The 12,822-nt window shown below is 57.1% G+C and overlaps 1 protein-coding gene across 3 annotated transcripts in view; it reads left to right on the top strand.

Annotated features, from left to right (window-relative positions):
* Positions 1-12,822, top strand: part of SGPP2 (sphingosine-1-phosphate phosphatase 2) — a 104,528-nt gene that overhangs the window by 69,524 nt on the left and 22,182 nt on the right. For all 3 annotated transcript variants that reach the window (XM_072742157.1, XM_072742159.1, XM_072742158.1), the window contains 2 exons: positions 4,671-4,850; positions 7,991-8,080. In XM_072742157.1, coding sequence (XP_072598258.1) covers positions 4,671-4,850; positions 7,991-8,080 — 270 coding nt within the window. The remainder of the gene's footprint in view (positions 1-4,670; positions 4,851-7,990; positions 8,081-12,822) is intronic.

Here is a 12,822-nt window from a genome sequence, read left to right as displayed (position 1 = left end):
ACTGGACCAATAAGATGCAAAGACTCCAAGCATACTTTCTGCCAATGTTTCACTTCATATGCTCTCCAAGAACAAAGATCTTGTCTACCTTGTTCTCCATGGTCAACCCCAAAACAGCACGGTGTCTGTTCATTCACATACTGTTTGCTGAATAGTGGATTTAAGGTAGTCTTCAAAAAGACGTGGAACCTGTGAACACGATCTTGAGAAAAAGAATGATGGCAGATGTAATTCAGTTAAGTAAGATCTTGAGATGAGGAGATGGTCTTGGATATCTCAGTGGGCCCTTCAATGACAAGTACCCTTAAAAGAAAAAGGCAGAGGAAGAGTTAAGATGGACAGAAGATCAGGAGACCGAAGGAAGGGGAAGAGATAATGTGAGCTCAGGGGCGGAGATTGGAGGCCGCCCCCTCCCCCCGCCCCAGGGCCCCCAGGAGGGCCTACAGCCACCAGACACTAGGTGGAGGAAACAAAGAAAGGACTCTGCCCTGGGAGTGTGGCCCTGCTGACACCTTGATTTCAGACATCTGGCCTCCAAGCTCTAGGCAACCGCTAATCTATTCTGTCTTTATGGATCTACTGATTCTGGATACTTCATATAAACGGAATCATGCAATATGTAGCCTTTTGTGTCTGGCTTCCTAAATTTAGCATAATTGCACTGCCTTTTACATTCTTTTTTTTTTTTTTTTTAAGATTTTATTCATTCATGAGAGATGCAGAGACAGAGACAGAGGGAGAAGCAGGCTCCTTGCAAGGAGCCTAATGTGGGATTTGATCCCAGGACCCCAGGATCATGACCTGAGCCAAAGGCAGATGCTCAACCACTGAGCCACCCCAGTGCCCCCATTCTTCCAACTCTTATAAACCTATTCAACAGTCTCCCAGCTTAATTTTTTTTTTAAATCTGTCTACTGCGGGGATCCCTGGGTGGCACAGCGGTTTAGCGCCTGCCTTTGGCCCAGGGCGCGATCCTGGAGACCCGGGATCGAATCCCACGTTGGGCTCCCGGTGCATGGAGCCTGCTTCTCCCTCTGCCTATGTCTCTGCCTCTCTCTCTCTCTGTGACTATCATAAATAAATAAAAAATTTTTTTAAAAAATCTATCTACTGCCCCACTTTTGCCAACCTTGATCCCTTTTTCTCTCATCTGGATGTTGCAATATTCCCATACCTGGTCTTCTTCCCTCTAGTCTTGGGTTCTTTGCCTTCACTCTGCCCAGGACACCTGAGGACAGATCCGGTCTGCCTACACCTCTTCCCTGAACCTCCAAGTGGACCTAAGACCCACACGGGGTCTCACGGCCAGGCCCACCCCACACATCTCCTCCTACTTGAGAAAACTTCTGAAATGTTAACATGTTGAAGCCTAGTGTTCAATGGGATGGTATTAGGAGCTGTGGCCTCTGGGAAGTACTTTGGTCGTGAGAGTGGAGCCCTCATGAATAGGATTAGTGCCCTTGTAAGAAGGACCCCAGGGAGCTCCCTCACTCCCGTCGTGGTGTGAGGACTCAGCAAGAGTATGGCTGTCTGTGAACCAGGAAGCAGGTCCCCACCAGACACCAAATCTGCTGGCGCCTGGATCTTGGACTTTCCATCCTCTAGAATGTAAGAGATAAGTTTCCATCGTTTATAAGCCACCAGTCTACCCTTGGTTGTCATGGCAACCCAGGCGAAGACAGCCACTTCGTGAGATGTGATTGACATCTAGTAAATCGCACGTCTTTAGCAGCTCTATGGGGCTGTAATTTGCATACCATATAATTGACCCATCGAAATGTCCAATTCCACTATTCTGAGTGTGTTCACAAACTTTACACGTATTTAAAATGTACAAGTCAGAATATTTGGGCAAGTGTACGTACCCGTGAAATCATCACAGTGATTAAGATCGGTAACCATCACTCCTAAAAGTATCCTCGTGCCCATTTGTAGTCTCTTTCCCCCCTTCCTGGCAACCATTGGTCTGCTCCCTGTGCTTGACCGACAAACCACTTTCAAGAATTTTATAAAAAGAGAATCCTGTAGTATGTACTTCTTTCTTGTTGCTGCTGCTGCTCTGGCTTCTTCATTCTGTCTCTACATACATTCATGTCCGTAGAACTGATTAGCCGATGTTTTTCAAGGCGTATTTGCATTATGATGAGATCTGCTGTTTACGTGATGGTTTCTCCCCTCGGGCGGGAACCTGATGCAGGGCTCGGTACATTGTCGCTCTGCTGTAGTGAATGCAAAGGCCCAGACAGGCCTGCGCAGGCCTCCAGTACTGCTCCTTTCCTGTGACTTGAAAAATAGAGCCCTTCGTTCTGTGCAAGGAGAGCTGCCACTACAGGATCGTGACCCGACATTATCGGTCAGATACAATGTGCCGCTGTGGCAATATATTGAAGTGAAATGAACAATTGTCCTAATTCTTAGAAAGTTCCTTCAGGGACACCTGGGGGTGCTCAGTGGTTGAACATCTGCCTTCGGCTCAGGGCGTGACCCCGGGGTCCTGGGATCGAGTCCCGCATCGGGCTCCCCACAGGGAGCCTGCTTCTCTCTATGTGTCTCTCACGAATAAATAAGTAAAATGGTTTTTAAAAACCCTCCTTCTCCGTCTGCCTGTGTCTCTAGTTCTTATGTGTTTCTTGTGAATAAATAAGTAAAATATTTTTGCAAAAAAAAAAAACCTCCTTCAAACATAGAAGGAAAAATAGAAATGAAGGCAGAGGGATTCGTGAACTTTAAGGAAATTTAAACATTTGTCCGAAGGCTTCCCCGGCTGTCTTCGCTTAATGGTTTTTAGGATTCCTGTCTGAGGAGTTTAAGTGTTTTTGAGCAAACTGGAGTTATTATGCCTGCAGGTTTTATTTTTGCGGGTGAGTGAGGAAGGGACTGTGTCAAGAAATCTAGCTCAAGCAGCTTCCGAGACATTCCTGGTAGTCACTCCACACGTAATTGTCAGTCTGATGTGGGTTTTTACAGGTCCCCAGGAGGGAGGCAGAAACATAAAAGAGTGCGATGGTTTCCAGGACAGTAGTTCCTGGTAATAAGGCGACGGCAAAGAGGTTGGATTTCAAAGTCCGATTAGAAATCACAGCTATGGAATTCAGTGATTGTCACTGAGGATTTAAAGCCTGTGGATTTGGCCTGCTGTGCACAGACAGTGGTTCTTGGTTTTTTAACCCAGAGCAAAATGACAGTGGAGCAGAAAACATAAGCAGCACCTTGGGGGTGGGGGTGGGGGGAGTGTGCTGGAGTAATGCTCAGATGTAAAGGAGTTGAAAGAAAGCACCAGAAGTGGAAAACCCCGAAGCACTCTTGGCTGACTAATGGAAGTTATTTTGGAATAGTCCTTCACGGTGGGTTTGGGCCAAAGCAAGGTAACACCATCCATCATGAGCTAAATAAAGCCCTGGTAGAATCAATGGGTCATGGTAAGACGATGGGAAGGTTTATCATTAAAGCCCAGGCCCAAGGGACCTGGGCGAGAATACAGGGTCATGCAGGCCTTCTCAGGGCCTTCTGGGCCCATGAACCACCTGGGATTTGCGTGAAAACAGGATTCTAACTCTAAGTCTGGGCGGGGGCCTCAGATTCTGCCTTTGAAACCAGCGTGTAGGTGGTGGGCACGCGGCCCGTCCTCAGACCACACTTCGAGTTGCCCACGCAGACTTGAGTAAATGGGCTGCTCTTCCCTCCTTATAAACTGATCCTGAAATCGTCCTGTCAAGCTCTCTGACAAGATGAGTCTGCGGTTAGCAGCCCTGTTCATCTCTGAGGGGCATGGAAGCCAAATTCTGATTCCATCTTGTGCTTTAAGAAAAAGAAGCGGGGGGGGCAGTTTCTTCATTCATGCCACCATGAAAAATCATTTGAGAAAACTGTCAGTTGAGTTGCCTTTGTTTTAAGGTTGAAACTACTCGTGCCATTTATTCTACTGATGCTGCTGATTATGGAAAGGAATTGAATTACACCCGGTGTGTCACCTACGTGCATCGGAAGAAGCCGTGGCGTTCAAAGATATTGTTTTAAGCAGAAGGTCTGTAAGAACAGTCACTTTTCTGGTTAAAACTTAAAAACAAGGGCCGTCAGATCTGAGAACCATCCTGGGTTTTGAGGTGTCGTCGTGGTGGCATAAGCCGCAGATTTTGAAGCAAAGCTACTGGGTTTCGAATCTGGTGCTCCGCTCGCCAGGGACAGTGGTTTCCCCCCTGGGAAATAGAGCTGCATTCTGTGGTGTTACTGGATTAAGCGAATTAGTATCTGTAAAGCTCCGAGGACAGTACCTGGCACACGTGCGAGCTGTAGAAACGCTTGTGAGCATACCCCTAAAGTTTAGATATGGGTGGGTGTGGGGACGCCCATGTGGGGACGCTGATGAAGGCTGCGGCTCTTGGTTTCGGCTGATGTCGCGACCTTAGGGTCACGGGATGGAGCCCTACCTTGGCCTCCACAGTCAGCTCGGAGTCCGCTCGAGATTCTCTCCCTCCGTCCTGCTTGTCCCCCACTCCTGCACTCTCTCTCTCTCTCTTTCAAATAAATAAATCAATCTTTAAAAAAAAAAAGAAAGAAAAGAAAAATGGGTGGGGAGTTTGGCCAACAGACCGGGAGCCCTGAAACAAATTCATGCAGTTTAGGGGTTTTGCTGATTTGGTTGGACTCACGGCGGCCCTTTGGTTTTGCAGTTGGTGATGTATATTGGCCAGGTGGCCAAGGACATCCTCAAGTGGCCACGGCCCCTCTCCCCGCCCGTGGTGAAGCTGGAGAAGAGGGTGATCGCCGAGTACGGGATGCCGTCTACCCACGCCATGGCCGCCACCGTCATATCCTTCACCCTCCTCATCTCCACTAGGGACAGATACCAGGTGAGGCCGCCCGACCGCTCCTCCCCGCGCGCCTCATCCTTGCAGGAGGCAGCAGGGAGACGTTTGGTTTCGGATTTGTCCCCTGGGACACCTGGTGCCTCAGCACTTGAGCGTCTGCCTTCAGCCCAGAGCGTGACCCCGGGGTCCTGGGATCGAGTCCTGCATGGGGCTCCCTGCATGGAGCCTGCTTCTCCCCCTGCCTGTCTCTGCCTCTCTCTGTGTGTCTCTCAGGAATAAACAAATAAAATCTTAAAAAAAAAAAAAAGGAAGGAATTGTCCCTTTTGCGGGACTCTGAGGTTTATAAAATGAAAACCAGGCAGGATGGAAACAAATGGAGCCAGTGACACCGGCAACCGTTTCTTGGCAGAGGAAGTGACATATGGGTCAGCATCCAAATCGGGCTGTGCCTCATGGGGAAAGAGACACCCCCGGTAACAACACCCCCACTGTCAGCATGACGTGGGCTGTCCCGGGAGCCAGGGTGCAGGGTCTCCCCCACCCCCCAGCCCTGCCACCCTGAGCCGCCCGAGACAGCGTGTGATCAGTTCTCTCGGCCTCTTTGGCAGCAGACATGAGGCGCTTATGATCCTCGTAAACGATCCCCGGGGGGCTGAGATGATTCCCCCAGATAAATCCTCCTGCTAGACTCCCCGGGGTCCAGGGCCGGAGAGTCATGCCCCAAACTGGCTCCCAGGGGTCCCTCTGCCCCTGTTTGGGGCGCGGCCGCTAGAGATAAAGGCTGCGTGTCTTCTAGAGGACTCTCTAGGTGACAGCAGGTTGATAAATGCTGAAAAGAGAAGAATTTCGCTTAATTAGTATCTGCTTAGATGCCGGTTACCGTCAGACCTTTGAAAAATTCGGTTAGTACCGCGGTGGAGTTTTGTTCAGCCTCCCCGACGGGTTCTCTCCCAAGTCTGCATTTAATTGGAGATGTTTTACCTTTTACTCTCCGGACAGTTTAGATTTCACGAGCCCCGGCAGTCTTGCAAGTGGAGGACAGTGCTGTTTCACCTCGTCCCTTCCCCCCTGGAATCACGGGGACAGTCTCCGTTCCAGGTGGCGGAGAGCTCAGGGAGTCGGCCTGGCGCCGTTGGGTCCTGGCTCTACCCCTGCCGCCTTCTGCTTGGTGACCTGGGTGGAAAGGGGCAGGTCTAAGGATGATGTCCCACTAGGTATAATCTTGTACCGCGACTTACCCATGTGTCACGCCAGCATCACAACCGTCTGAGAGCTCCAGGCCCCACTGAATTAATTTCACGCAGACCTCTGAGCTGCCACGTAGGCAGGGCCTCTGCCCCCGGGGGACACAGGGGCCCCGGGGGGCCCCCAGCCGGCTGCCCTCCCTCCGCCTCCCTCCGCCTCCAGGGAGACCTCGTGCAGCAGAAAGGCCCACGTCGCCGTGACTGCGAGGACACAGCGCCAACCACCGTTGACAGATTCGTGTCAAGGCTGCCTGGTGCTTTGCAAAACATTCTCTTCACCTCAGATGATGCAGCAGTTTCGGTCCGAGTTGTTATGAACGTTTTTCCTGTTCAATTTTTAATGATGAATATATTTAGCTCTTGGGGTTGCTTGCTGTAAATAGTTCTAAAGATGATTTATTTCTACAACTATGTGTTCAGGCCAGTGCCCAAACTCTAATTTCTGAATGCATTAACTCATTCATTTTTGACACTTTTTCTTAAATTAAAACCTGAGACTCTGGTTAGTGATCAATGTCAAGAAAAGACATAGGATCGTGCGTGATTGTGATCACATCTTGCACCAGAAAGAAAGTGCTGGGGACACCTGGGTGGCTCCGTGGTGGAGCATCTGCCTTGGGCTCAGGGCATGACCCCGGGGTCCTGGGATCGAGTCCCGCCTCAGGCTCCCCGCAAGGAACCTGCTTCTCCCTCTGCCTGTGTCTGCCTCTCTCTGTGTCTCTCGTGGATAAATACATAAAATCTTTTAAAATTTAAAAAAAAAAAAAAGACAAGAACGAACGTGCTGGATGTGGACTCAGAAGATGCAGCTTCTGGTTCTCTTACCCTTTTACCGGCTGTGTGACCTTGGGCGGGTGGGTTTGCCTCTCCGAGGCCGGCGCCCGCGGTGAGGATCGAACCAGATGATTGAGGGGAAAGCACCTTTGTGCCTGATAAAGTCCGATAGTGATGAAAGTGATTGTCGAAGTTCAGAGTTACGCAGTTGTGGGATGGAGCTGATGATAGGCCCCACGGTATAGGGCCGCGTGGGCCCGGCGGGAGGGCGGCTGTCCCGTGCCACCCAGAGTACAGGCAGCCGTGCGTCCTCTGTTGTCTTCTCGCCACGGAACAGCGCGGCGCTAGCGTTTGAGGCCTGTGGGGTAGACCCCTCGGTGTGCGTTTCCACGCAGGGCGTCCCTGTGTTCCTTACGTGACTCCGTGGTAGCCAGATTCCTCTGCTGCTGCTGTGACCCACCGGCAGGTGCGGAGATTTAGCAAAGTCTGGATTGTCGCCTGCCCGTCTGCGGGTGAGGGTGCCCATTCCTAGCGTGGGCCGCGGCCCCTGGGCTTCCGTGGGGAGTCGGTTGGAGGGACTTGGTTGCACTTGCGGATGCCAGTCCTGTCCATCCACCCTGCCCCTTGCCCCTTGCCCGACACTGTATACTTCCTACGTGTTACTCTAAGAATAGGTCGAGATAAAAAAAAATATTTACTAAATCACTAAATTATTTACTAAAACTGTCAGCACCATGTGTGTGGTCATGAGGCTTAAAGCCAAGCTCTGACCCTGTCTGATATGGATGTTAGTATGACGTGAGACTTCCTCCCAGGACTGTGGTCCTGGGTGTCTTCCTTCTCTTTGCTCTTTTTCCCACTTTCCAAGTGGTTTTATTATTTTTTTAAAAAAATTTTATTTATTTATTCATGAGAGACACAGAGAGAGGCAGAAACCCAGGCAGAGGGGGAAGCAGGCTCCCCACGGGGACCTGATGCGGGACTGGATCCCAGGACCCTGAGATCACGCCCTGAGCCGGAGCCGACGCTCCACCGCTGAGCCCCCCGGCACCCCTCCACGGAGTTTCAGACCAGAGACTGCAGGTGCAGGAAGCTGAGGTTGAGGCTCACACGGTGGGGGTGTGAGCAGGAGCTAATGGCCTTGTTTTCTCTCCTCCCCCCAGTATCCCTTCATCTTGGGGCTGCTGATGGCTGTGCTGTTTTCCACCTTGGTGTGTCTCAGCAGACTTTACACCGGGATGCACACGGTCCTGGTAAGTCCTTGTGCTCAGGTCTTCGGGTGACCGTCCCCGCAACACGGTGGCCAGCGGGTGGGTGTGTTCCCCACCCTACAGGCCTCTCACGCTATTTGCATGTGTGATTATATTTCCCGCCAGGCCAGTGAGGTAAGTAACTATTACTTGTGGCCCCTGCATGATGACATGGGTCATTAAGGTAGGATGGAGGAGGCTGCGCTGGGCCAGACCCTCGCGACCCAGAGGCCTGGCTGGCGTGGCACCAGGGACTCGGCCCCTTGTTTTCGGGTTGCTGTACGATGGTGGTGGGTCTCCACCCTCAGCCGGGTGAGGGGAGCGGGCGTGTGCTGGGCTCCCCGTTTGGCCGTCGCAGAGGCGGCCTGCACGTCCAAGGCTCTCGGCTGCACCCCCAGGGATAGGGCCCCGCTCCTCCGTGGGAAGAGCCCAGAGTCACGGGCTGGCTTCCCTCGAGCTGCCCAGGCCGGAGGCGGTGGTGGACGCAGACACGCCTGCATGTAAGGGTCTGGCCTCCCTTTCACGGTCTCTCGGGTCTGGGGCGCTGCCGGCAGCCCGTTAACACGGCCCAGAGCTCTGTTCCGGGGTTCCCGGCCCTGGTGCTGGCCCCGGTCCCCCTCGGGGCACTACTGATCCTCGTGACTGGCACGAGGAGGGTGTCGCTAAAAACCCATGGGTGTCAGTCTCCAGGTGAAGCTCAACAGACCCCCGAGGAAAGGGCCACCGTCTAGTTTCTCTCCTGGGCCTGGTGCTTGGCGGTCACAAGAAGGGTGGCGGGGAGGGGTGGTGAGAGGGCCTGTGCACAGGAGCAGGGGACAGCGGGCGAGGACCCGGCTGCAGGGACAGGTGGGCCCCAAGCCAGGGATGAGCAAGGGGGAGTGCGGGGAGCGGGCTGGGCCCCCAGTGTGGGAGTGCCGCCCCCAGGCTGCGGCTGAGATGCAGGACTTGGGGTCCGTGGAGCGCCAGCCTCTGAGCGGTGGCAGCGAGGGGCCCGCAGGGGCAGGGGCTGGCCTGTGTCCCCGGGCGCTCAGCCCAGCACACAGCCCGGTGGGGGGCGTCAGAGGGAGGTCCAGGGGCACAACCTGGGCCCCGCAGAAGCCTCGCGGCTGTTTTGGTGTCTCTTTTATCTGGAGCTACTTTTTAATTTCCACGGGCTTGAATAATGATAATAAAATAAATGATGGTGAGAATTCCGGTCAAAATGCAAAGCAAGCAGCGTGAGGCCGCGGGGGAGGGGGGGCGGGAGATGCGAGCAGAGAGCTGGGGAGCCACCTCGGCCACCTGCAGACACACAGCTCCCCTCGTCCTGTTTTCAACGTGGGGCGTTTGGCCGGGCCGGAGGTGCTTGTGGGAAGATGACTGAAGCCTCCTCCCTCGGCTGCGGGTGCAGGTGCAGGTGCAGGTGCAGGTGCTCCTATCGGAGCATCTGGCCCAGGAGCCGGAGCCAGGCCGGAGGGACCGCCACCCCCCCCCCACCTCCCCACCCCAGGCCTCTTCCACACGCGCAGTTTTATTTTATGAAGATCTCAGGGTCTGACTCGGCCCAGTGGCGCCAGAGGCAGGGCCTGGGGTTCAGGGGTCCATGGTTTCCAGCAGCAGAAGGGGGCACTTGGTTTCAATAGAAGGATCCAGGCAAGTAATGGATTGGAGTCTCCTTGCTGCAACCCCAGCTCAGTGCCTGGCGGGAGCCCCGGCCCCCCCCTCCCGACCCCCCCCCCCCCCCCCAGGCTCTCCATCCTCAGGGCCCCCAACCCCTGCCCCCGGCTGGCTGTCCGCCCTTGCGGCGCCGCACCGCCCAGGGAAAGCTGCTGGAAAATCCTCCCGGGGCACCTGCCCCCGCGTCCACACCAGCCGATTATTCGCCACCACTGAGGAGCGACAACACGCGTGGCGCCCAGGCCCGGGGTGCTGAGGCTCCTCCGCCCACCGGGCTGCGCAGCGGGGCCGGGAGCCCGGGCTCAGGGGCGCAGGGATGCAGGGGCGCAGGGGCAGAGGGGCACAGGGGCTCGGGCGCAGGGGCGCAGGGGCACAGGGGCTCAGGGGCGCAGGGGCTCAGGGGCACAGGAGCTGGGGTGCAGGGGCTCAGGGGCGCAGGGGCGCAGGGGCTCAGGGGCTCGGGCGCAGGGGCACAGGGGCGCAGGGGCTCAGGGGTACAGGGGCTCGGGGGCACAGGGGCTCGGGCGCAGGGGCTCAGGGGCGCAGCGGCTCAGGGGCTCAGGTGCAGGGGCACAGGGGCTCAGGGGTGCAGGGGCTCAGGGACTCGGGCGCAGGGGCTCAGGGGCTCAGGGGCTCGGGCGCAGGGGCACAGGGGTGCAGGGTCTCAGGGGCGCAAGGACGCAGGGGCTCAGGGGCGCAGGGGCTCGGGTGCAGGGACGCAGGGGCGCAGGGGCGCAGGGGCTCGGGCGCAGGGGCGCGGGCGCAGGGGCTCGGGCGTAGGAGCGCAGCGGCACAGGGGCTCAGGCACGGGGACGCAGGGGCTCAGGGGCGCGGGGCTCGGGCACAGGGGCGCAGGGGCTCGGGCGCAGGGGCGCAGCGGCACAGGGGCTCAGGCACGGGGACGCGGGGGCTCGGGCGCAGGGGCTCGGGCGCAGGGGCGCAGGGGCTCGGGCACAGGGGCTTGGGCGCAGGGGCGCAGGGGCTCGGGCACAGGGGCGCGGGGGCTCGGGCACAGGAGCTTGGGCACAGGAGCGCAGGGGCGCAGGGGCTCGGGCACAGGAGCTTGGGCACAGGAGCGCAGGGGCGCAGGGGCTCGGGCACAGGAGCTTGGGCACAGGAGCGCAGGGGCGCAGGGGCTCGGGCACAGGAGCTTGGGCACAGGAGCGCAGGGGCGCAGGGGCTCGGGCACAGGGGCGCAGGGACTCGGGCGCAGGGGCGCAGGGGCTCAGGGGCACAGGGGCGCAGGGGCTCAGGGGCACAGGGGCGCAGGGGCTCAGGGGCACAGGGGCGCAGGGGCGCAGGGGCTCAGGGGCTCGGGCGCAGGGGCACAGGGGCGCAGGGGCTCAGGGGTACAGGGGCTCGGGGGCACAGGGGCTCGGGCGCAGGGGCTCAGGGGCGCAGGGGCACAGGGGCGCAGCGGCTCAGGGCCTCAGGTGCAGGGGCACAGGGGCTCAGGGGTGCAGGGGCTCGGGCACAGGGGCTTGGGCGCAGGGGCGCAGGGGCTCGGGCACAGGGGCGCGGGGGCTCGGGCACAGGGGCTTGGGCACAGGAGCGCAGGGGCGCAGGGGCTCGGGCACAGGGGCGCAGGGACTCGGGCGCAGGGGCGCAGGCCACTGACTGCGAACCCCGGAGGGGCCCGAGGAGCCCAGCCCGCCGCGAGGGCCCCCACCCGTCAGGGGCTGCGGGCCGCAAGGCCAGGGGAGCCGGACGCGCCAGCTCAGCCCTGAAGGCCTCCTGTCAGAGGCAGGGGTTGCCCTGTGACCTCAGGGCCCTGGGGACGGGCCCCGGCGCTGCACCTGCGGGGTGTCCCCGTCCTGCCGAACCAGCTGGGCCGCCCCGGGGAGGGGGGAAGGTCGCCCCGCGCCTCCTCCCCGGCCTCCCGCAGCCAGGTCGTCCCCAAGCGCAGGAATCCGAGTCTTAAAGGTGCCCGAGGGCTGCTCTCGCACCACGGCCGGGATGTGCTCAGCTGCCCCTGCACGGGGAGGGGTCTCCAGCTCCTGCCGGTGTGAAGGGGGACACAGGTGGCCCCACTGTGAGCCGCAGCCCTCGGGGACGCCAGGGGGGCCTTTGAGGGAAGTCAGCAGTGCTCATGGAAAACCTGGAAATCAAACACCGCAGCTCTGCTGGGCCTCGAGCTGCTGATGCCCCCCACCCCCGCCTGGGGCCGCGGCCTCTAGCTTCTGATCAGGGTAAAAAGTCGGTTATTACTCGAGCTGATTTTTGTGGAAGTCTTACATTTCCCATAGTGAAAACTATCCTGACTGATGATTCACAGAAACCACTTTTATGTGTGTATGATTTCATGTTCTCTTGATTTCAAGAGTAAACCAATGGCAGCTGCAGGGGGGTGCGGGGAGACAGGGTCGAATGTCTTAGAAGGACTGGGCCGCTCACCGACTCCATGCGGATGAGGTTGAGCAGTTAAGCCTCTGGAAGAGCCAGAACCAGGGTGTCTCTGAGAGTGCGCCCTGTCCCCTCTGGGGTACCACCATTCGAAGAACCCCACAACCTCTCAGATCAGAATCTTCATTTCCAGGGGTGAACCCTTGATGGCCATTGGACCAGTGAGGCTCAACAAGCGGAACAGGTCTCAGAGCACGCACAAGCCCGCAGAAGCCACCCCCTTGGGCTGCAAGGGCCGTGCCCCGAGAACAGGGACTAGAAGGACAACCCAGTGAGGTCACCACTACTGAGAACTCCCAAACCTATGAGGTTCTCATCTGCGCGAGTCAGGGCTCCTTGAGTACAAATGATAGACGCCAACTCAAACTCATTTAAGGTTCGAGGAAAACGTACTGGTTTTTACATCCGAGCCATAGGAAGGGCAGAGGTGCAGGTCGCCATTGGGAGAATGGGACCTGAGGTCCAGATCTTTGTTGGAAGTCTCCCCGCTTCTTCCTAAGCTTCTCCCTCCATCTCTTCACATGGTAGGTCCATGTTCTTGGGCTGCCTTCTCTCTGAGACTAGAGCCTGGGAGCTCTGGGCTTAAATTTTTTGTTTTGTTCCTGAAAGGATTGTAGTAAGGAGAATTCCAGGCAAGTGTCTAATGGCCTGGCCTGGACAATGAGCCCATTGCTGCATCGCACGCT

The sequence above is a fragment of the Vulpes vulpes genome, chromosome 16 (genome assembly GCF_048418805.1).
Source record: "Vulpes vulpes isolate BD-2025 chromosome 16, VulVul3, whole genome shotgun sequence".
Taxonomy (NCBI): domain Eukaryota; kingdom Metazoa; phylum Chordata; class Mammalia; order Carnivora; family Canidae; genus Vulpes; species Vulpes vulpes.
This window is presented reverse-complemented; position numbering and strand designations above follow the sequence as displayed.